Source organism: Lindgomyces ingoldianus (assembly GCF_010093535.1).
Source record: "Lindgomyces ingoldianus strain ATCC 200398 unplaced genomic scaffold BDR25scaffold_48, whole genome shotgun sequence".
In the NCBI taxonomy this organism is placed as follows: Eukaryota; Fungi; Ascomycota; class Dothideomycetes; order Pleosporales; family Lindgomycetaceae; genus Lindgomyces; species Lindgomyces ingoldianus.
Window position 1 is genome coordinate 245,885 of NW_022985209.1, and position 21,951 is coordinate 267,835.

The 21,951-nt window shown below is 37.9% G+C and overlaps 6 protein-coding genes across 6 annotated transcripts; 4 read left to right on the plus strand and 2 right to left on the minus strand.

The window, feature by feature from the left end:
• Positions 1-8,254: 8,254 nt before the first annotated feature.
• BDR25DRAFT_361908 (uncharacterized protein) lies at positions 8,255-9,473 on the plus strand (the record flags this gene model as incomplete). Its single annotated transcript, XM_033696509.1, has 7 exons — positions 8,255-8,310; positions 8,345-8,366; positions 8,532-8,564; positions 8,915-9,019; positions 9,073-9,249; positions 9,282-9,386; positions 9,426-9,473. The coding sequence occupies 7 exons, from the start codon at positions 8,255-8,257 to the stop codon at positions 9,471-9,473; spliced, it is 546 nt and encodes a 181-aa protein (XP_033541008.1).
• A 189-nt stretch (positions 9,474-9,662) lies between these two features.
• Positions 9,663-10,837, minus strand: BDR25DRAFT_319431 (uncharacterized protein; the record flags this gene model as incomplete). The annotated part of the gene is made up of 4 exons (XM_033691823.1): positions 9,663-9,700; positions 9,759-10,159; positions 10,210-10,379; positions 10,427-10,837. The coding sequence occupies 4 exons, from the start codon at positions 10,835-10,837 to the stop codon at positions 9,663-9,665; spliced, it is 1,020 nt and encodes a 339-aa protein (XP_033541009.1).
• A 50-nt stretch (positions 10,838-10,887) lies between these two features.
• On the plus strand, positions 10,888-11,974 carry BDR25DRAFT_361910 (uncharacterized protein; the record flags this gene model as incomplete). The annotated part of the gene is made up of 9 exons (XM_033696510.1): positions 10,888-10,953; positions 11,012-11,095; positions 11,156-11,251; positions 11,292-11,365; positions 11,418-11,562; positions 11,621-11,688; positions 11,737-11,774; positions 11,814-11,850; positions 11,908-11,974. 9 exons carry the CDS (start codon positions 10,888-10,890, stop codon positions 11,972-11,974), a joined length of 675 nt encoding a protein of 224 aa, XP_033541010.1.
• A 2,341-nt stretch (positions 11,975-14,315) lies between these two features.
• On the minus strand, positions 14,316-15,879 carry BDR25DRAFT_346844 (uncharacterized protein; the record flags this gene model as incomplete). Its single annotated transcript, XM_033694192.1, has 5 exons — positions 15,620-15,879; positions 15,280-15,566; positions 14,824-15,232; positions 14,437-14,760; positions 14,316-14,404 (listed from the first exon to the last, which is right to left on the minus strand). Exons 1-5 carry the CDS (start codon positions 15,636-15,638, stop codon positions 14,316-14,318), a joined length of 1,128 nt encoding a protein of 375 aa, XP_033541011.1. The 5' UTR covers positions 15,639-15,879.
• A 1,638-nt stretch (positions 15,880-17,517) lies between these two features.
• Positions 17,518-18,567, plus strand: BDR25DRAFT_243221 (uncharacterized protein; the record flags this gene model as incomplete). Its single annotated transcript, XM_033685810.1, has 2 exons — positions 17,518-17,896; positions 17,957-18,567. The coding sequence occupies 2 exons, from the start codon at positions 17,518-17,520 to the stop codon at positions 18,565-18,567; spliced, it is 990 nt and encodes a 329-aa protein (XP_033541012.1).
• A 2,880-nt stretch (positions 18,568-21,447) lies between these two features.
• BDR25DRAFT_243242 (uncharacterized protein) lies at positions 21,448-21,621 on the plus strand (the record flags this gene model as incomplete). Its single annotated transcript, XM_033685812.1, has 1 exon — positions 21,448-21,621. One exon carries the CDS (start codon positions 21,448-21,450, stop codon positions 21,619-21,621), a length of 174 nt encoding a protein of 57 aa, XP_033541013.1.
• Positions 21,622-21,951: the final 330 nt, after the last annotated feature.

Below are 21,951 nucleotides of genomic sequence, written 5' to 3' on the forward strand. Positions count from 1 at the left end.
AGTCTTAGCCCTTAGTAATAAAAGACCTAAGACTTTACTTTTACCTCTAGTAATTAGCTAAAAAGCACTTGCACTTAAGTAAAATAATAAAAAGTGTGTTCTATACAAAAGCTACTTTTATGCTATAAAACTATGCTAATAGAAAAAACACTTAGTGTAAGTAGTCTAAACTAAGAAATACCTAAGATAGATATAGGTTTAGCCTGTTCTTGTTAGATATGCGCACCTACTGTCAAGACAGAAGGAACGCTTGACGAAAGCTGCTACATAGTACGAGCAATAAGCTCGAACAGTATGTTGCAGCAAATTGCAGCATTTTGCAGCATTTTGCAGCAATTTGCAGCAATTTGCAGCATGTTGCAAGCTGGTCGCGCATAGGGCAAGTGCGCGAGGGACTCGGATCGGCAAAACAAAAAGCCGAGCAACACGAGTAGAGCAGAAAAAAGGATCGATAAATCAACACAATTAATACAATCAATCAATCATCCTATACATTATATCTAAACCCATCATTCATCTTAGGAAGCCTAGAAACAGTGCTTTAATCTAACAGTTCTAGTCTTAGTTAACTTAGCAGAATGCTCTTACCTATAGTACTACTACTCTAAACAATATTGCATACAGTACTAAAGTATAAAACACTGTGTGGGATAGTAGCCTGCCTAGAAAAGAACTACCTAAAGCTAGCACTAGAACAGGATAACATTAACTTGTAAAGAACTAGGTTATTAGCATTGCTAAAAATCTCCTTTACATAAAAAGCTACCCTAGCTAGACTGCAACTAACAGAGTAGATGCGTCTTTTACTATTTTTTAATAAAAATCTAGCTAACTAGACAACTAGCTCCTCTACTATTACCTAGTTAGTAATAAAGACTGTAATTAACTAGATTATATTATTATAAGCTACTAAGATAGTAAGGAAGATAATCTATTAGATAACTTAATAAATGTAACCTTTAATTAAACTTTAGCTTATAACAAAATCTTCTACAACACCTAAGCCCTAGTTGCTATTTAGTAAGAGGTTAAATAAAGCCTTATAACAACTTTTATGTTCTAAGGGAAATAAGGCCTAGCTCTAGTAGATGGCAGCTGCACTTTTACTATAATTAATGTTACCTAAGTAGAGAAACATAATGTTCTATACTAGGTTAAGAAGTCTCTTTTTAAGGTAACACTTGTAGACGCCTTATTACTAAAGTATAGAGGAGGATAGATTAACCTAGAAACTAGTATAGGAACTTTAAAAACTCTAAATACTTTAGACTAAAAATCCCTAAGCATTTTTCCTTTTAAAGATAAGTATTAAGCTATACTAGGCTATAACTAGCTATAGAAACATAACTCTATAATTAACTAGAAAAACATAATGTTAGAAACACTTAGTAACTATGTAGGAAGAACCTAGTTAGCCTGTTATAAGGATTCTTACTTACTTTACTTCTAAGTAAAATAAGAAAGTAGCTACTTCTTTAAGAAATAAAAACTATAAAGGTTTCTTTACTAAAAACTAAAAGCTTAAGCTATAAAAATTATAAAAAAAGAACTTACAAAGGTTATATTTAAAGAATTATCTACTAATAAAAGTATTAAATAGACTAGAGTATATTAAATTACAGAAGAACAACCTATTCTCTAAGAATACTAGGAATATACAGACACGTTTAAAACCCTAGAGGACCTTAGAAAACTGCCCCTACATAAACCTTAGAATTATGTAATAAACTTAGTAAGCAACTTAAAGCTTTACGCTTATAAGCTTAGACTACTAACTAAGGTATAAAAAAAAGCACTTTAAAAATATATTAACTAGATGCTAGCTAGAGAACATATTTAAAAAAGTAACAGCCCTATAGCATTAGCTATAGTGTTTGTAAAAAAAAAGGAGAAAAAATTTAAGTCTACTAGAACTATTAAACTTTTAATAAAAATATTATTAATAACTAATTTTTACTTTTTATTATCTAGAATATTATAAATTAGCTAAAAGAAACTAAGCATTTTACTAAGTTTAATATATAAGATAGTTTTAATAAAATCTAGATTTAAAAAAAAGACAAATAGCTTACTGCCTTTAAAACTTTATAAGGCTTATATAAACTTTTTATATTGCTATTTAGCTTAATAAACGCTCTAGTAACTTTTTAAAGAGTTATTAACACTGTACTTAACTTATATCTTAATGTCTTTGTTCTTATCTACCTAGACAACATACTAGTTTTTACTAAGAACACTTGTAAAGACTATATCTTAAAAATAAAATAAGTATTAAACAAATTATAAAAATACAGCCTTTATCTCCAGCTATTAAAGTGTAAGTTTAACATATAAGAAATAGAGTACTTAAGATTTATAATTAATAAAAAAAAGTAAAGATTAACCTAGCTAAAGTCTAAAAAGTCTTAGATTATCTAAAACTAATAACTATAAAAAAAGTAAGAGAATTCTTAAGATTAACTAAGTATATAAAATAAATAAATAAAGACTACTTAAAAGTTACACTCCTCTTAATAAATGCTATAATAAAAGAAAAAGTTATAGCAAAGTTTACTTAGACCTTAAAAATAGTAACTATGTTCTAAACACTTAAGCGCTTTATAAGTAAAAAACTAGTCTTAAAGATGTATAACTTATAACTAGAAACTAAGGTGAACATACACACTTTTTTCTAAGAAGAGAGAGCTGCACTTTATTAGAAACAGGAAAACAGGCAATAGCACTTAGTAGCCTACTACTCTGCCAAGTTCTCTTCTGCTAAAGTAGACTATAGCATACTTAACAAAGAATTAAAAGCTATAGTAAATGCTCTAAGAACCTAGAAAATAGAACTATAAAAACTAAAAAAACACTTTAAAGTCTTTACTAACTATGCTAACCTTGTTATATTCCTCTTTACTAAAAAACTTTTAGTAATGCATGTATAATAGGCAATAAAACTTGTATAGTTTAACTTTATAGTAAGACACATTACTAAGATAAGTAACTAGTAGGTAGATACACTAAGCTAAAAAGTAAACTACTTTAATAAAGCTAATGTCGCGTACACTAAGAGCCTTGGCTGGGGCTCGGAGCCTGGAGCGCAGCTTAGAGCCTAGGACACAGCTCAGGATCTAGAGATAGTATATTCCAAAACTCGGTGTATATAAAGAGAGCCTTCAACTCTCTTAGATAGCAGAGTCACTTCATCCGATCTTCTGAACAGCTACTGCCAGGCTATTTTATCCTCCACAGCTAATAAAAACAGTGAAGAACTAGTGCTGTTCTATAAAGAAGAAGACACACTAGTATATAATAGTTTAATACTAATAGAAAGCATAGCTACTTTTACTTTAGCATAATAAAAAAATAAAAACTTAATCTAGAAATATTATAAAGCACTAATGTTTAGACACTCTAGAATTAGAACTTTCTAGAAAAAGCTAAAGGTAGCTATCTCTTAGCCTATACCTAAGCTTAAATAGTTGTGCATAGAGGTATTATAAGAATGTAACAACTGCAATTAAAACAACCCTAGACAACATAAACTCTATAAGGCCCTCTAACTAATAAAGGCCTCTAAGCAGCTATAGTCTATAATAACTATAGACTTTATTACTAGCCTACCCCTTTTATAGAAACTAGGATTAGAAAGGCGCTGTAATATAATAGTTATAATAGTTAATAAAACTACTAAGTTTCTACACTTTTAAGCATTAAAAAAATAATAACAGCTAAAGAACCTATCTATAAATTAAAATAATATGTTTTTAGCATTTATAGCACCTCTAAAATTATTATATTAGATTATAATAAGCTATTTACTGCTTACTTCTAGTAGGTAGTAATAAAACACTTAAATATTAACTATAAACTATCTACAGCCTATTAGCCTTAAACAGATAGGCAAACAGAATAAGTAAATGCTAAAATAAAAAAATATTTATAAAAATATGTCTTTTATAAATAGATAAACTAGGCGGAATAGCTGCCTATAACTTAGCTAGCTATTAATACCCTTAAATTATCTGCTATAAAAAAACATCTTATAAAGCTAATTTTAGGTATTACCTGCGCTACACTCTAAAAGGGACATAACTATAGAACTTAGTTAAAGTAGTTAATAAAACAAACTAGTTATAAAAACTGCATTAAAAGTTAGCTAATAAAGCAAAAAACATAAAAAACAGATAAAGAAATAATTAGAAAGGACTTGCTCTAAAGCTCTAAAAATCTACTTAGAGGATTATGTATAGTTAGATACTAAGCACCTGTAGACTCCTAGACTTTTAAAGAAGCTAGTAAAAAAATTAATTAGACCTTATAAAGTGCTATAGACATAGAAAGATAACTATAAACTAAAGCTTTCTTTTATAATAAAAATATACTTATAGCTCTATGTCTCTAGACTTAAAAGAGCCTTAAAACAAATCCTGCTATATACTATAAGCTAAGAGGATGCAGAGACAGAATATAAACTAAAATGAATTATAAGTAGCTAAAAAAAAGACATAGACTTCTTATTAAGTAAAAGAGGTAGCTTACTAGTAAAATTATATAAAAACTAGTTAAGAACTTAATAAACACTTACTAGTTACTAGAAAAATATTACTTACCCTGTTAAGACAAAACTAACTAGGTAAAAGCAGCTCTAACTAGAACACGTTGCCTACAGTAGGCGCTAGCGCTGCGCTATTACTAGATTGCAGCAATGTATAGGAATAAGAACCTAGAGAGGTAGGCTAAGAAGAGGGAAGACTAGTAGCTTCTACCTTAAGTGCTTTAATCTTATCTAGTAATAAAGTCTTTTTTTAAGTACTTTTCCTTCTAACTTTAAAGGCAAGCTAGTTGCTTCTTAAGATAAAGCTTTTTTAAAATAAGAGTAGCCTTTTTTTCATACATAATAATTTTTTTACTTAAACTTTTTCTAGGTCCCTAGATAGTTTTAACTATTCTCTTTCTAAGTAATTCTAGGCAGCATTAGAAATAAAAGTGTTACATTTACTACTTTTTTTTACACACTTAACGCACTTGTCTAACAATAAGGTTAAAACACAGAAAGACTTAGAAAAATAATAAAGATTATAAGAACACATCTTTATATAATAAAAGAGATTAAGGAATAAAGCAGTTTAAAGTTAATAAGTATAAGTTAACTAATAAGGTATACTTTAGCGTTAGAAAAATAAACATTTATAAAGTGTTTATAAAGGGAGACTTATAAGTAATAAAGAATTTCAAACACTTGTAGTAGTGTAGGCAGAGTGGCAAGGACGCTGCTAAGAAGAAAGGCCCACGTGTTACAGTCTATAAGTAGACTAGGCAGAACCCTAACAACATGCCCTACTGTTTAGACAATTAAGCATAGAACCTTTTTATGCTTAAATAAGAAAAGCTAGAGGACCCTGCTATGTTAGCAGGCCCTAAGTATTTAGAATAGGCTATAGACAAATGCGTTGTCTAATAAAGAAGCCCTACTAGTAATTGTAGTAATTGTAAGGATTAGCAAGCTAAGGCTGTAATTACTACACAATACATTATAGTAATTGCTAGGATTAGTAAGCTAAGGCTATAATTACTATACTATAGTAAAAGGTATATAAGGCCTTTATTAATTAACCTTTAAAAGGTGTAATTAAAGTTTAGTTTATCTTTATAAACTAAGTAGTATTCTAGCTTTTTAATAAGCTGCAATACTAGTTATATATCTTGCACTATATATACCTCTATTCCTGTTCCTACAAACTGTTAAACTAAGCGCCTTATACTGCTGTCTAAGGTTAAACCACGATCCGGCCGACCCTACTATTCCAACCGTACCCGACCCACACCAAGGACCGCGCATCCAAGGTAGGTTCGCCTTCTCACCTCCAATTCCCTTCTCCGGTCTGTATGCTCGTGGCATTCCGATAAAGGGACCCTATTAAGCAAGGATTATAACAACAAGGCAGGTTTAGAGTATTTTTAAAGTAGTTCCTCTAGAAGAGCTTTCTTTCTAACATTATTACTTATTAGTTAAATAGTATAAGAGGTATAGTAAAGTATATATATAGTTATTTTAGGACTAAAATTTTTTAAAAGCTTTTTAATAAGTACTAACTAAATTTTACTATTATTACCTTTTACTACTTAAATATACTATTTTTAAAATAAATTTTAAATTTAGCGTTTTATAGCTAAAGATACTTTAAAATTCAGTTATAACTTAAAAAATTAGCTAATAAAATTTTTTAAAAGCTAACTTTTTTATTAGTACTCTTATAATCTATATAAATAAAAGAGAGATTATATAGCAATTCTAACTATAATTAGTAATTATTAATAGAGCTTACGTTAGGCTTTTTATAATTGTGCTTACATAAAAGGCTATATTTTTAAATAACGCTAGTGTTTATAAGGTTTAATTTAGCACCTATGTTATAAAGACTATAAAAAATAGTTAATCAATGCTTAAAAAGTTTTAGCTGCACTTTAACTATAATACAAAGCTGTTTACTATTTAATTTAGGCTTTAGTTATAGGCGTGTAAGATTTACAACTAAAGCTTTTTCTTTATACTATTATTACTCTTTTAGTTAAATTAGTTTTTTTAGTAAAGCTTATAATTACTAAAGGTCTTTTAAGATGTTATTATAGCAGTATTAGTCCTCTATACTAAAGACTATTAGTTGCTTTGTAATTAGCTTATAAGCTTTTAATTTTAATTTTAATTTTTTCACCTTTATTAAAAGTTTAAGGTAGAGTAGAACTACTTTTTTTTCTATGTTAAAGCATTTTTAGAGCTGCCTAAAGTGTTAGTAAAGCTTACTTAAAGCAAGTAATAGTTTTAGTGTTATGTATAGCATACTTAAACTCTAGCTAAGTGTTTATAGACTTAAGTAAGCTATTATACTATATTTCCTTTTAGATAAATTCTAAAAAGAAGCTTTATATAAAACTAATTTTAATGTTATAACGTTTCTTTTTACTAGAAGTTTAATAAGAAGCGTGTTTTAGAAAGCCTTTTTACTAAAATAGCTAACATACTCTATAGGCAAGTTGCTTACACACCTAAGTAGCTTACTTTTACTAAGACCCTACTAAACTACTTTTTCTATACTAATGCATTTTTAATAACACTACTTAAATGTGCTAAAAGAACATTAGATACAGCTTACACTTTAGGCTTTTAAATAAAATGTAACATACTTAAAGTAACATGCTGCAGCTGTGTATAGGGTCTTTTAAAAGATAATAAATAACTAAAACACTAGTTAACTTTTATAAGCTAATTTTATAGCTAACTTATAAAAGCTAGGTAATAATAAAAAGTAGGTAATTATTAAGCATATACTTAAGCTATATGCGTAAGGATTTTCCTCTTAGCTAGTAGCTGTAGCTAATATAGCTAATTTTTTACACACTAAGTATAGTCTAGGCTATATTAGCATAAACTAGCCTAGTATATTTATAAAGCATTATTTAAAGCTTAAAGTAAAGTTTTAAGTATAAGTATAGTTAGTAAATATTTAGTTTATTATAAAGTCTATTTTACTAAAGTTATATGTGTTGTTATTTTAGATACTATACTTAGCTTTAAATTACTTTAAAAATTTCATAAAAAGCTTTTTTATAGTTATAATTATACTTAAACTTTACTTTAAGCTTTAGATAACACTTTATAAACATACTAGACTTGTTTATACTAACATAGCCTAGATTATGCTTAGTGTGTATAGAATTAGCTATATTAGCTATAGCTACTAGCTAAAAGGAAAATTTTTATATATATAGCTTAAGTATAAGCGTAATAATTACGTACTTTTTATTATTACTTAGCTTTTATAAGGTAGCTATAAAATTAGCATATAAAAGTTATTTAGTGTATTAGTTATTAATTATTTTTTAAAAAACTTTATACATAGCTATAGCATATTACTATAAAAGTATTATGTTTTATTTAAAAGCTTAGAGTGTAAGCTATATTTAATATTTTTTTAGCATGTCTAAGTAGTGTTATTAGAAATGCATTTCTATAAAAAAAGTAGTTTAGTAAGGTCTTAGTAAAAGTAAGCAACTTAAGTGTGTAAGCAACTTGCCTGTAGAGTATATTATTAGGTTTAGTAAAGAGACTTAGAGTTTCTTACTGTTGTAACATTACACGTTGTTGTCTCGCAAGTGTTTTAGTAGGGAGAGTGCAGCGCTTGGTAGAGTGTGGCGCTTTATAGTGAAATGCATCAGTTTCTTTATAAAACTAACAAATAACTCCATAAAAATAATCTAGCCTATATAATGTATGTGTTGCGTTTGCCAAAAGGTCAACCTCCCAGCTAGCACAGCAGAAGGATATATGTAGACGGATAGCTGTACGCGACACACCCCCCAGCTCAAACTGTGGAACAAAAGAGGTGAAACATGGTGAAACAACCTCAACACACCCTCCCTAGCCTAAGCAACAGAACTTAGAGACAGATCTAGTAAGGTAGCCTCTGTAATAGACGCACTGCCTAAATGCTCTTTGCTAAGCGTAGGAATTAAACACGCAGTGCTTAGGGATAATGTGATCCTACTAGTGGAGTAGGGAGAGCAGGGATGCGAAAATTTTTGTGCGCTAACTATCTACACTACGCCGCGAACTAGGCTTATAACTGTTGCGTTTGCCAAAAGGTTAACCTCCCAGCTAGCACAGCAGAAGGATATATGTAGACGGATAGCTGTACGCGACAGTATGTTTAAACCTGATTTCATTAAATTTGTTATAGAACTTTTAGCTTATTTTAGAAGATAATATAAAGAGAAATAAACTAAACAACACCTTTTCCTCAAGCTTAATTTTATAACCATGTAGTTTATGTTGAAGTAATCTATTAGTAACTGCTAGATAATTCAAAGGGGGAGCTACAATATATTTTTTAAAACTTTTCTTAATAGCATAGTATACCTCTCTAGGGCCGAGGCTTTCAGTTATCGCCAACCTGGGAAGCTAAAAACAACCGACAAAGTCTATCAGAACATCATGGTGGTGATTGATTGGGGTCGAAACAACGACACGTTATTAGTGGTTGATCCATAGAAGCGAAATATGTCGCAAACCTATTGCTCCGCCATGTTTAGAAACATCACGGACTTCCCGAGGCCATTGCTTCTGGTCAAGGGGCAGTTCACATCAAGGTTATGGCAACGGACATGCGAAAGACTACATTACCACAAAGCTCTACCGCCTTTCATCCTAAAACTAATGAGCAATTAAAATATTCGAACCAAATTCCCAAACAGTACTTTCAATCTTACGTGAACTATCTCCAAGACGACTGGGTGAACAGGTCTCATTCCATCGGAATCATGCCCCGCTCCTTGGAACAGAAAGTAGCGCACTGTATTTGACGCCTTTGGGAAGACATACCCAAATGGGTAATGAACCTACCAACGTCAGCACAGCTGCTGAATCTAACGTCGCTTGTATGTAGTCGTTGTATATCTGCTCAAGACCCGTATCAAGTTGTCCTCAAACGTAAAACTGCCGGCGAATTATTACTGTAGTGATTGTCTCTCCCAGCATAGCAGGGAACAGCATAATTTGCTATCAACAAAGAGTGGATTGGTTCAACTTGGGCTTTGAGCGTGTGTATCGTACAAAAGAAATACGTGAAATCAAAATCCAACCTCAAGCAGATATCTCTGGAAATTAACTGACTATTTCCAATTTAAGTACCCTTGGGGCGACCAGGAAGTGCATCGAGCCCTGTAAGATATATTGTTAGCTCAGCGGCTCCGGATAGTAGTAGGCAGCGGGAACTCACATCCGTCAATGTTTTCATTGACTACGTTCTTTGCGCTGCACTTGTTCATCTCGGCGACAGACTGAGACTTGAGGGGCTTTCCATTTTCGCAGGCCGTGAACATGCAAGAAGAATTCATGGCACGCTGAAGCGAATCGCCTTTCCAGCCAAACATGTAATCAGCGTGGGTACCATAGGCATGCCCCTCAGTGTCACCAAAGCTGAAGACCAAAGGATTTGACCCATCCTTAGGCCACATACTGGTAAACTGGGTTGTGTCCCAAAGAGTTTCGTAGGCTAGTTGTGGCATGCGGACGGGATGAGTAGATGGGCATGCGGCACCAGCTGCGAACCCCGTTGGTTGCGTGTCATACATATGAGATTGGTGGTCGGGGCTATCAAGGTTCTTGCCATCCCAGCATCTAATCATTGTTAGCAAATGGACGTACATGAGTGGGAAAGGGCTGCTAACGCAGGAAAGTGGTGTTCGGTCATAAGGCCTCCTTTGCATGCTTGTTTAGGGAAGTCCGAGATCTCGGGAAATCTCGTGTTTTTATTTTCTAGGCAGGTAAATCGAAGTCCTTTGTGCTTGGTCAGGCCATCTGCGCCCTGCATCGGGCTACCAACGGTCATACGGAAGCCCTATCGTGAATTATTAGTCTCCGATGATGAAATGCTAGAATACGTACTGGTTTGAAGGCGGTGATGTGTTGTTTCCCATTCGTGTTAAAATCTTGCTGCGTATAATAGATGGTCATTCCACCATTAATACCAGCAGGCAATGCAGCATTCTCCATAATTGGTACACGCTTATACGAGCCATTCTGATGCTTGAAGAATAGCACAGCAGTCCAATAGTTGGAAAAGTCCTCAGAGAAGGTACATGTTGTGCAGGAACCTTGTTCGCCAATGTCGCCATTCATAACGGGGCCGAAGGCATTTCCCCCAACAACCTGATGAAGATGTGCTGAGGGGGTGTTTCCAGGCTCCACGACGGGATCGAGACGTTGGATGGTTACGGTACTGCATCCAAATCGAAGGGCAGCCTTAGAGGGTGCAAGAAGCGCGACAAGCGCAAGGGCGTGAGCAAGGCCCTTCATCTTGGGCGAATCCGAGGAGAAGTTAACGATAAGTGCTAGTTGACGATGATATGCTCAAAAGCAGGCGACGAGCTGTGATGCAGTGCGCGCGCGACGATGTGGAATTCTTAACCACTGTTATCACTAAACCTCTCATGCTGGGAAACCTTACCGTTGATCGTCCGTCTAGGATAGGTGGTGCCGAAAAATTCATTCATCATCTATTCAAATGAAAGCCCAAAGGCCCCGGCAATAGTACCAATTATCCTGAAAATCCATGTGGAAGTAAGGATGCATTAGAAGGTGTCTTGCTTAGACCGTCCTCTCCCCGCTCGATAGATTGTTATCCTAGGAGCATGGTCGCCGTCCTATCCCAGAGCGGGATTTAAACAATGTAAACCAGGAACTGCCCCATCCACACATAAATGCCGAAACGTTTAATTACCGAATGTAGCGGTACCACTGTGGTCCAGAGATGGACTTCACAGCAAGATATTCACATACTGTAGTAATGGGCTATAATGATACGGAAAGAATTCGGCGTGTTTCGTCGGAATATGGCCATTCTCATAGTATCTAACTCTTACTAATGATAGTGAAGGTCCATATTTTGCAAACAGACTATATCCTTCCTCCTGGCAACTTTCACCAGCACCAGTACACTGATCTTTAGGTTGAAGGCCTCGAATTGTTATGATTACGAAGCCGAAACCTTTCCAGAGTGCCCCTCTTTTACGGCATTCATGGTGTGCAGCCCTTTAAGATTCCTCGTCTCTTATTCGCGTTCAGGGACCATGAATGGAGGAAGGCTTACGATCAATCATCAGGCCGCTAATTGTTATTACTATACAAAACTGGAATGTTCCTGACATGTTGATCATTGTACAGGGATTATCTTTATGACGTCATGGACGTCATAGCGCAGCTTTACTGTTTCCAACTGCCGAGCCGTCACAGGGTCAAACATTCATCTACTTAAATTAAGAGGAGTTGATAGTCAAATTCTTCATTAATTCTTCTGAGTGTATTGGGAAGTCGCTAAGATAAAGATCTCAAATCTGCGGCACTTACGGTTTGTGCTATCATCGAAGTATCCTATCCAATCCAGAAGCTCTTGAATTGCTCAGCGAAGGGGCTCTAGTATTTTATGGTTTCTAGAATGCCTGCTCCTCCAAGGAAGTCGCTTCGGTACTGTTTTTTTTTTTACAAGGCGTTCATGCCCAATAATTAAGATGCTTCGGCATTTGAAGGGAGGGTGGCAGTTGAATCGGGTAAGACAGCTTTGGAGCTCCGGGCGCGGCATGGCGTGTACAGTAGGTTTAAGAATAAGTTTCATTTTGTAGGGTTGAGTTGGTGCACATGGCTCGGCGCTGGCTCGGCGCCATGAACAAGGTAAGGCCGTAGGTAAGCTTTTCGCTAAACTTTCCGCCCCAAGCTGCGCTGAGATTAGTGACGAAAGGTCCTTGACATGAGAGAGAGTCTATGCCTGAGGAAGCCGAGGGCTCACTGGCAACCTCGCATCTATATTCGGATGTCGGGACTTGCGGGATGACGAACCTGTCGTACGAAATGATGAAAATTCAGGAGCTGGACACTAAAGAACTCGTGCGCCGATGGTGACCCGTACGGCAGTCCACGTAGATATTCGAAAATCGAGAATCGCTTCAATCTACCTTGCTGTATTTTTTTATGTCCAATTACTAAGCAGGTACATCTTTTCCTTCTTCTATAAACAAACCAAAAATTCCGCTTCCGAGAGCCTGGCACTGTCTAGCAGGGACATTCCTTCTTTCAGTTACGCCAGTTTGCCATCATAATGAGAGAATATGTAGCTTAAGGGCGTAGCCCCTCTAGCCCCGCGTTTTGCCCTCGTATTCTTTCAAAAGGAAGTTCTATGAATGTACAACCTTCTCGATATACCAACGAACTCCGTATAACCCGAATGCAGTGTTTCTTGAAATCCACAACAGCTTTCGAATTTTGATTCCCTTTTCTGTGTCCCTTATGATATAACCGGGATCACATGATAGCCTAATACAGATAACTACTACTGGCTGAATATATCAGCCTATTATCCTGTCCCCTCATATCCATAATAAATTACCTTCCGACGGTTCCTAGTTACATGCAGTAACTGGGTAGTGTAGAAACGCTTCAGCTTGTACCGATTGTGATATCTTTCTGGCCTCGAATACTACCCCCGGATCACAAAGGAAGTATAAGTTTAAGCAACCTATGACCGTATTACAAGCCTCTACTCCAGTGCACACAACATCTGGCAATTAATCGAGTTTGATCGGGCAGGAATGGTAGTCAGAGTTATTTGAATCGAATCCACCCAACTTATAGATCCCTTTTTAATAGGTTTCCCTCTTCTCTTACCCAAGGACATATTTTTGAAGATAGGGGTTTGACGTATGGCTCTCGTAAGAGCGAGACTACCACGAATGTCATGTGAGGTGACGACCGGCCCTTCTCGCCCCTCTTGCCCACAAGGCTCCATTACCGCCAATATCAAATAGTCTTGCTTCCACTGCTAGCCCTCCCCTAGTGCAGAGAGAACCTGGTTAGAGCTTTTACATTTTGCTCTTTCTCCTAATATTATGGTACTGTGAAAGAGTGGATATAACACTGCTTGTCATGTGTAATACCGGGAAAATTAATTTTAGCTCTAGATATTTAAATACAAACTCTAGCTAAGAACCATGTAGTCATTTCAGGGAGGAGGACGTTAGCTGCACTTCTTCTGTCGACAAATGAAGCAGCGCGGAGATTTGGGAAGCCATGAAGTCCATGCTCTAGTGTTACCACTGAGTAGAAGAATGTTACGCATACTGTCTGGGGTTTCGAGTGGTAGGTCTGTGACAAGTGATCTGTCCCCAGAGCGGACATGGAAGCTCGTCTTCCGGAGCAGCAGATGATTCACTCGGGGCTGCGCTACATAGGCTTTTCTCTCCGGTGTCAATCAAAATCTTTCCGCAAAGGGCATGTAGTTTGGTGAAAGGGGAGCGGTGGTGTGAAAAATTCATGAGGTTACAGGAGTCAACGCTCGGGTTCTCCAGGGAAGTCCTCCGCCTCAACCCAGCTTTGATTAGCGATTCCATGGGCAGAAAAATACGAGAAGTGTGAGAAGAGGACACATCATACGCTCTGTTCGATATTTCGACTTCCACGTGCCGTGAGCCGTATCGTTAACACTCATATAGAGTGTTGGCTTTCTGACTGATACACATAGGTCTGCAATGACATCGCGGCCTTGAAAACTTACATGCCTTCGAAGGCACACGATTTATGGGCGATAGAAATTAAAGGGGAAGCTCTGCAGGGGAAGTGAGGCTCCATGTAACTAGTGTTTGAGACGAAAGAAGTAAAATTGAACATTCCGAATCCTAATACAGAATTCGATTCCCGCCGAACATAACCAAAAATTCAAATTTGAAGTGATAGATATACAATTTGTTTACCCTTTTAATGACGGAAAATATGCAGAAAATGCCTATCAACTCGCTCGAATATTTGAATTCGATGCCAGAATGGCTTCGGCGCCATTGATTTCTTCTTTGGGGGTTGATCTTTGCTCCGGGTTGCCTTGACATCTCTCTCAGCAAGCTGATATATACGATAGGTAATTAACTCCTGTAGGGCTCTTTCCACCTTTTTCTTCTCGTCCTTCTCACCGCCTTCGAACTCAACCGCTTCATGGAATCTTTTCTCCACTTGCGTGGCAGATTTTGGTTTCTTTTTTAACTCACACAACCATACATCTGCATCGTACAGGTCAACCATCCAATTCGCCACGCGAAGCTCCTCTTTTTTCATCTCAAGCTGTTTCTCCAGTTGAGCGTACTGTGGCGTGTTCATAGCTTCTTGGAGAGCTTGTCTGGCTGCATGAACTTCTCCGTCCTTCTGTACTACGGCGCCCTTAAGTTCATCTCGATCTGGGTCTAGAGGGAGCATTAATTACATATTTACTATGAATGAAACGAACTGAAAAAAAGATCACTTACCAGGTTCATTTTCGATGTCTATAAAGAGGTTCGGAGGCGAAATCAATTGATGCCTTACGATCGAGTGGGTCCCAATCACCATGTCTACTGGTGCACTTTCCGAGACGAGGAATCGCATGTTTCTAAAAACCTTGGAACTGGTACAGTGGTACCAGGAAACGTGAATGGCGCCCGATACGTTGTGAATATTTCCCGAGGCAACAATCCCTCCGTTCCTTTCTCTTGGTTTCAGAGACTTGAATTGGGTGAAGCCAAGGCGATGCGCAAATTCGATAGATATGATATTTCCCTGCAAGCATGCTGTATCCAACACACATCTCCCTTCTTGGCGCTCAACAACATCAGATCCTTGGCATGGAAAGACCGAAACAGTGAGGAAGAACGGACACTCAGTCTTGTCGTCAAACATCTACAACCTTAGCTTTAAGATTTTATTATGCTCCATGGCACACTAACCTTTTCGTCTGCATCCTCCAAATCTGCAATCTCCGCGGTCGCGGTCAACTTCGGCTTCACTTTACCTGGCCCAAGGAAGAAACCTTTGACACAATCCCACCATGATAGACTGACTACTGCAACTTGGGTCCTTCTTCGATGGATAGCAGCCGGGTGTTTAATTATGTCAGGGTCTTCTTCGATCAATGTATAGGTTGAGGACGCGACGGATGAGCAGGAGCGTCTAGGATCTGCTCCACCAGACGGAATCGAGAGGTGCTGATGATCTTCGCTTGGATTGCCATCTTCTACCGGCTCGTTAGATCTAATCAACGGGCAGGGGAGGCCATACAGGATTCACCTGGTTCAGCGACACTCATCTTGTAGTATGATCGCAATGACTATTTTCTTGCACTAGGTTGGGCTCAACTTGAGGAAGAGGATTATTGGAGTTTGCTTCTCTAAAGGTCAGGATGGAATGACTGAAATTTTATCTTAGGATGGTGACGACAGGCAGCCATCCCTCTCCTACTACTTCTTCCGATCTAAGCCTTTTGTCACCGCTATAGGATGCGACATGATTAGGCTTCACCCCATCGACATCGTAAAATCGCGTTTTGATCTACCGTGATGGCTTCACAGGTCATCCGAACAGGTGGGGTGTCTTTGGCTATGGATGTCGCAGCCACCGCCATGGCGTTTGTTTGGGGTGATTGTGCGGTAGGATAGGTCGGCCAGAGGGCAATATTTCTGATTTCTCCTCTCGTCTCTAGATTGGGAGTAGTGATGTAAACTTAAAATAGCCAGAACAAGCATAAGACGGTAGTTCCTTGACTTCAAGATTGGTTTGATCATCTTCCTTCCCCCTCCCTCCCACCTCTTCAGCCTGCTCACTATGTCGCCGCCACTTGACCCCTCGCCTCCACAGGATTTTAAATTCGCCCTCCAACAGCCTATCTGTAGCTCTGAAGAAGGATCGCACCGCAGGGTTGTACGGCGAAATACCAGACATGTCTAAGATGGCGATGCGCAACATGCCTCATCATCGGCCTTAGACTCTCACATTCAGCGAAGTAGCGGGCCGAAGTACGTCTTCCCGATAGTAGTCCGGGGAGGTGCAGGACGACGGTCTCGCCGGTTCGCTCCGATGGTCCAGCTCGGCATTTGACGATACAGTCCTATCGCCTAGTCAGTCACCTCATTTTCATGAGCGCAGTCGTTTTTTCTGATCATGAGCTGGTGAAGCCATGACACCCTTGACCTTGGTCATTCCATCTTCTGATACCGTACATAATTTTCTAGCGAGATACCGGGACATGCGATCCGGAGATGTGGACTGAGAAAAAAAATACAGCTGCTTGAAGATCGAAAGCTGTTGATTGGCTACGTCGGTAAATCAAACACTCACCCAATCAGATCTTTCGACCTCTCGCTCACTCTGTTCCGATAACCCCAACGTTGATGGACCACAGAAGATACTCTTTTTTGCAGGCCTTTGCGACAAATTGGCCCTCCCCTAATCGTCAGCGCCCTATAGATCCGCAGAACGAGCTTGAAAGACCTGAGAAAGGCGAAGCGGATCTCCAACCGACGCCATCAATCCAGCCTCGCCGACGACTCAGAATGAACGACTTGCGGAGGCTTTCAGGGGAGAATAGGGATGAATGAACGGCAGCCGAATGGATGCGAAAGGTGATCATGAGAGAGTCTTATTAAATCCGTGCTTCTCGATCTGCGCAGGGGACCCAGCCGCGAGTCAAATATTTATTTGGTGGGCAAATTGTGCATTATGTTGCAAGCATTCCCCCGCCATACTTGAAGAGTCAACGTCCGCGAAGCGAATCAACTAGATAGAGATGGGAAAAGATGGGAAAAGAGTCAAATCTTTAGCTGGGGTTGCTGCATATACTGGAAGCTCATTTCAGTCTGCAGAAGGTAGGCTGTGCTTCCGAATAGAGCCTGCAGAGCTTTCCGTTGACGTGGCGAGACCTAGAGTCGTAGTCCCGAGCGGCCAGATCTTATGGATCCAGCATCTTCTCTAGATATTATTCAAGGGCCCCGTCTTCCGACATATTCGCTCCTCATCCACGCCGCCACCATCAGGTCGATCACCACTCTCCCTTTGGGTTCCCATATCTTCTAGCAGGAGAGATGTCGATGGAGCCCGCCTCAGGTCCGCTGCATCGGCACGATACCAATTTTTCAGCTACTTCCACAATCGCCCCTGCTGCAAATCCACCTGTAACGCAAGTGGCCAGTATGAACCCTATTGAGCTCGATGGTTTAACCCACTCAACACCCCGCAACGGGAATGGCAGCCCTAGCAGTGGTTTTGTTGGATATAGGACGTCGGCGGCCCAGAACCACCATGAGCCTATTGAAGGCTGGCCTCGGCTGGCGTCCTTGATGGCCCAAAACCAAGATTTCGCCGCTTTCCCAAGATTCAAAGAGCTGAATGTTAAAAGCTTGTTATATTACCAGTGCCAACTAGCAAGGTTCAAGAAAAAACTACTCGATCTTGAGTGGGAAGATGCTCCAAGGGAAGAAAACTTCCCGATGTTTGCCGACGAATTGGTAATAAGCGACTCGGAGCAGTTCAAGACGGTCAAAGAAATGAGAGTAGTACTAAAGGAATACAGTAAGTCACATTTTAATAGCATTAACTCCATCTCGTGGAACACAGACTGAACCGCTGTAGACGAAGCTCTGCTTCTGTTCTCAAAGATATGCTCCCTCCCTGACCCGGAGCCTTTCAACATGCGGACTCTCCGAAAGTGGCTGAAGCACAGGGACTGCGGCAATTGGACGGTTCGCAGTACCGCTGGCCTTGGACTGGAGAATACGTGGGGCAATATTTATGCGAATGAACCTACACCAAACCTTTTGAGATGGTCCGCAAGGGTTCTACTGGGCTTAGTTTGGAAGTTAGAACCAAAGGATAAACCTGCGTGCAAGGGCTTAGCTTGGACGGCGCCCCAGATCAAAACAGACGGTTTAACACAATGGGCAGTAGCTGAATTTATGCCCTGGTGGAGAGCCTTGCATAAGAAGACACAGGGAGGGCAGCATTTAACAAAAGGTTTGGTATACTGGTCAGAAAGGCCCGCTTTGAGAGCGACAGGAATACTATCGACCGTGCTCGCATGCTTACTTCCAACCGTTTCAGTTTGGGTCCTTGCGAAGGTTGATGGACTCAACAATTTGCTCTGGTGTGTCACTGGATTTACCTTCCTCTTCGTCTTAGGGTTGATTTTCCTCACTCAAGGGGAGAGCACGAGGACTGAGATCTTTGCCGCAACTGCAGCGTAAGTTCTTCAGTGACTTGCAGGCAATATTGGCTAATGAAATCCTAGATTTTCGGCAGTACTGGTGGTTTTCATCTCAGAAGCCTAGGGAGTCAACATCCAGACCGAGACTCATGAGAGGAAATTGTACAATAAACTCAATGAATGACCTATCCGTCTTAATTGAACATATTTAACCCGCTGGGTATACGTGGACTGAAATATTTTGTTCAAATCAATTCCTAACTTCTGGGTTAGGGCAGTGGACAGATCTTGTATACGTTTATCGACTACTTGCTTGTAAAACACGTTAACTACTTACTTAGTTTACTGCTTTTAAAACTAATTAAGCTTAACTTTTATAAGTATATTTTTATAGAATTAGCTAAGCTTTGTTAATAAACTATAAAAAGCGTTTTTAGGCTAAAGTTAGAAATATTATAAAAAATAATATATAAGCTTTAACATACTCTACTATTAAAGAATATATACTATTAAGTAATTTTAAAATCTTTTCGTATAACTATTACAATTAGCATGCTTAAGCTATAAGAAAAAGTTAGTAGTGTAACTAAAATAGATTAAACTAAGAAGCAAAGGTGCTGCTTTTAAAAAAGGTTACACAATTGCTAAAGCCTAAGCAAGACCCTAGGCCTGAAGAGAGAACTAGCTTCTAAAATGTAGCGTAACGTATAGTTAGAATAACTAACTTATCTTAAAGACTATTACATTAAGTTATATTAAATAAAAAACCTATGTTTGTTATAGTTCTTTAAAATTTAGATAATTTTTCTATCTTTTTTAATAGGTTTAAATATTATATTCTATGTTTTTATAGTTTTTATAGTATAAAGGCTTACTTAAGCTTTTTTTAACTACTTTACTATAAGCCTTTTTAAACAGCGAGTAGGCTATAGACACTATAGCAGCTACTTAATTACTTATTTTACTAAACTTTATAGTGTTAATTGATTAAAGATGCTTTTCTTTATGTAACTTTTATTTAGTTAGCGTCTATACTTACCCTTTTAGCTTACAGATGTACGTAGTCTAAAGTATATCTTTGTATAGCGTTATTTTAGCGCTTTTAATAAGCTAGAAGAAGATAGTTCTAGTTGCTAAAGTTAACTAAATTAGATTCTACTTAGTGTTATAATCTTAACCTATTCTACTACTAAGCTGGTAACTTTAAAACATATATAAAAACCTATTTCAAAAGCAGCTCTATCTTTAGAACTATTAATTAAAATACTATTTGTAAGGTTAAATATCCTAGAACAGGCTAGTATGGCCTCACTTGACCTGTTTAGGGGCCACATGACCTGTGCTTCGTACATAAGCATGAATCCTAACAAGCGAAGCTTAGCAGCGATTCGTCTCTCTTACAATACACTTCTATCTTTCTCCGAAACCTTGCTCTCAGTGCTATCCGTGCTACCTACTATCCTATCTTTACAATATCAACTTTTTAAAAAGAGATGTATATATATATATATATATATATAGCTTATCTATAGATAGAATTTTAAGGTTTTGTAATTAGTAGGTATAGGGATATTAGAGATTAGAAGCTAAAAATAGTTTTTTTTTAAATAGCTTACTACTTATATAAGCTAGAGCTTACATATTCTAGAATAATGTTATTTGTTTAGGTGCAGGTTTATAGAAAAATTCCTAGAGCATTCTAACTAGTAATTTTAAAGATAGAGCTGCTTACTAAGTAGGTTTTTATATATGTTTTAAAGTTGTCTAGCTTAGTGGTGTTGCTAGCTTTATAGTAGAATATATTAAATTATTATTTAAATTTAAGTATATTAGTTACTAAAAATTTTAACTACTATAGTGTCTTTAGTATAGACGGCTCTAGTAGAGTGTGTAGTGATGCTTTAAAATGTTTAAAAGCTTTTACTAGGTTTAAAAAAACTAACTTTAACTACTACTCTAGAAGATCTTATTACATACAATATTCTACTTATATATATTCTTCTGCTATGCTTGCTAGAAGGTTAAGCTTTTAGTAATGCAATATTTATAAGCCTAGTTTAGATAATATTTTGAATAGGTTTAAATTAGTCGGCTTGATAGCTTAGCTAGCTTAATAGTAGATTACTTTCACCTTAGTTACTTAAAAACATAACCTTAAATATGCTTCTAACACTTGCCTAAAGATATCTAATTGGGTTTTATATTACTAGGAAAAATTAACCTTTCAAAGCATACTACAGCTGATAATAGGGTGTCTCTTTTCCTGTAAGTAACAGCTTAACAAGATCCTACGTCCTTACTCCTCAAGCTACTGCGACGTTCACGTAGTACGTATATGTGCTACTTACTGTTGACAGTTCTGATGGAGCACAGCAGGCCAATGTTCGTCTGGAGTCCAAGTCAGTCCGTTTTGTCGATATGAACACGGCTGGACTGTATATCCGTCCTGACTAGCATGGGTTTGAACTGCAATCCTTCTGGGCCTCATTAGAAGATGATGACTTTAGGTACGAGGACACTATGATTCATAGGCATTATCCAGAACTGGAAGGCTTGGTACTGACGTGCTCGGCCCTGCCTTGGATCAGGTGTTCTTTCTCAACATCAGGTGAGCAGTGGTGTGTCTCTTGATGTGAAGATTACGCTGTAGTAGCGAATCATACGAGTTACGTGCGAGAAGCAAGCAGTTTTCCGAGCTTGTGCTCGAGGAGATCAAGACTCTGCAGCCAATTCCGAGGGTGCATTCTGGTAGACACAGTGACGGATTTCCGGTCGTGTAATGCGTTCCTTTCGTTAGCAGACTACTCACCAAAAGGCACAATTCCGCAGCTGGAGTATATATTTTAGAAGAACGAAGTCCTACAGCATCGTGACTTCCAGATCATGAAGTGAGTTCAATTCCCTTGTCATGCCAACATTGATGACGGTCTGCACTGTCTGGAGAGTCCTCCGAGGTCCGAAAAAGGACTGGCCATTGGCAGTATGCGATCACAGAACTCTCGCTCTCAAGAATGGTGTGGAGTCCTGTGATTTTGTTGGGCGTGAATATGTAACAGAAGGGCTTGAGTTCTACCATCGCCCAATTCATGTCTAGTATTTTGTGGAGGACCAAAGGTCCAACGAGGTGTTTGTGTTCAACAATTGTCATAGTTGCTTGATGGACGCTCCATGTACGGCTCCTCTGATATACTCGATTCTATGAGCAGAAAGACTGACTAGCCGAAGTTGCCACCCATGCGGCGCTCGACAGCCATCCTGAGGGACAGTAAACGTTCCAAGAGAGAGTTCCTCAGCTAGAAGAGTCTTGAAGCAGACTATAAAAGAATAGGCACTATCCGACTGAGGAAGTACAAGCGGTATTCTTCCTCTTAATGTCCTTGCCTCCATTTGTTAAGGCCCCATGGCTTTGATGCAGCCGACCGCA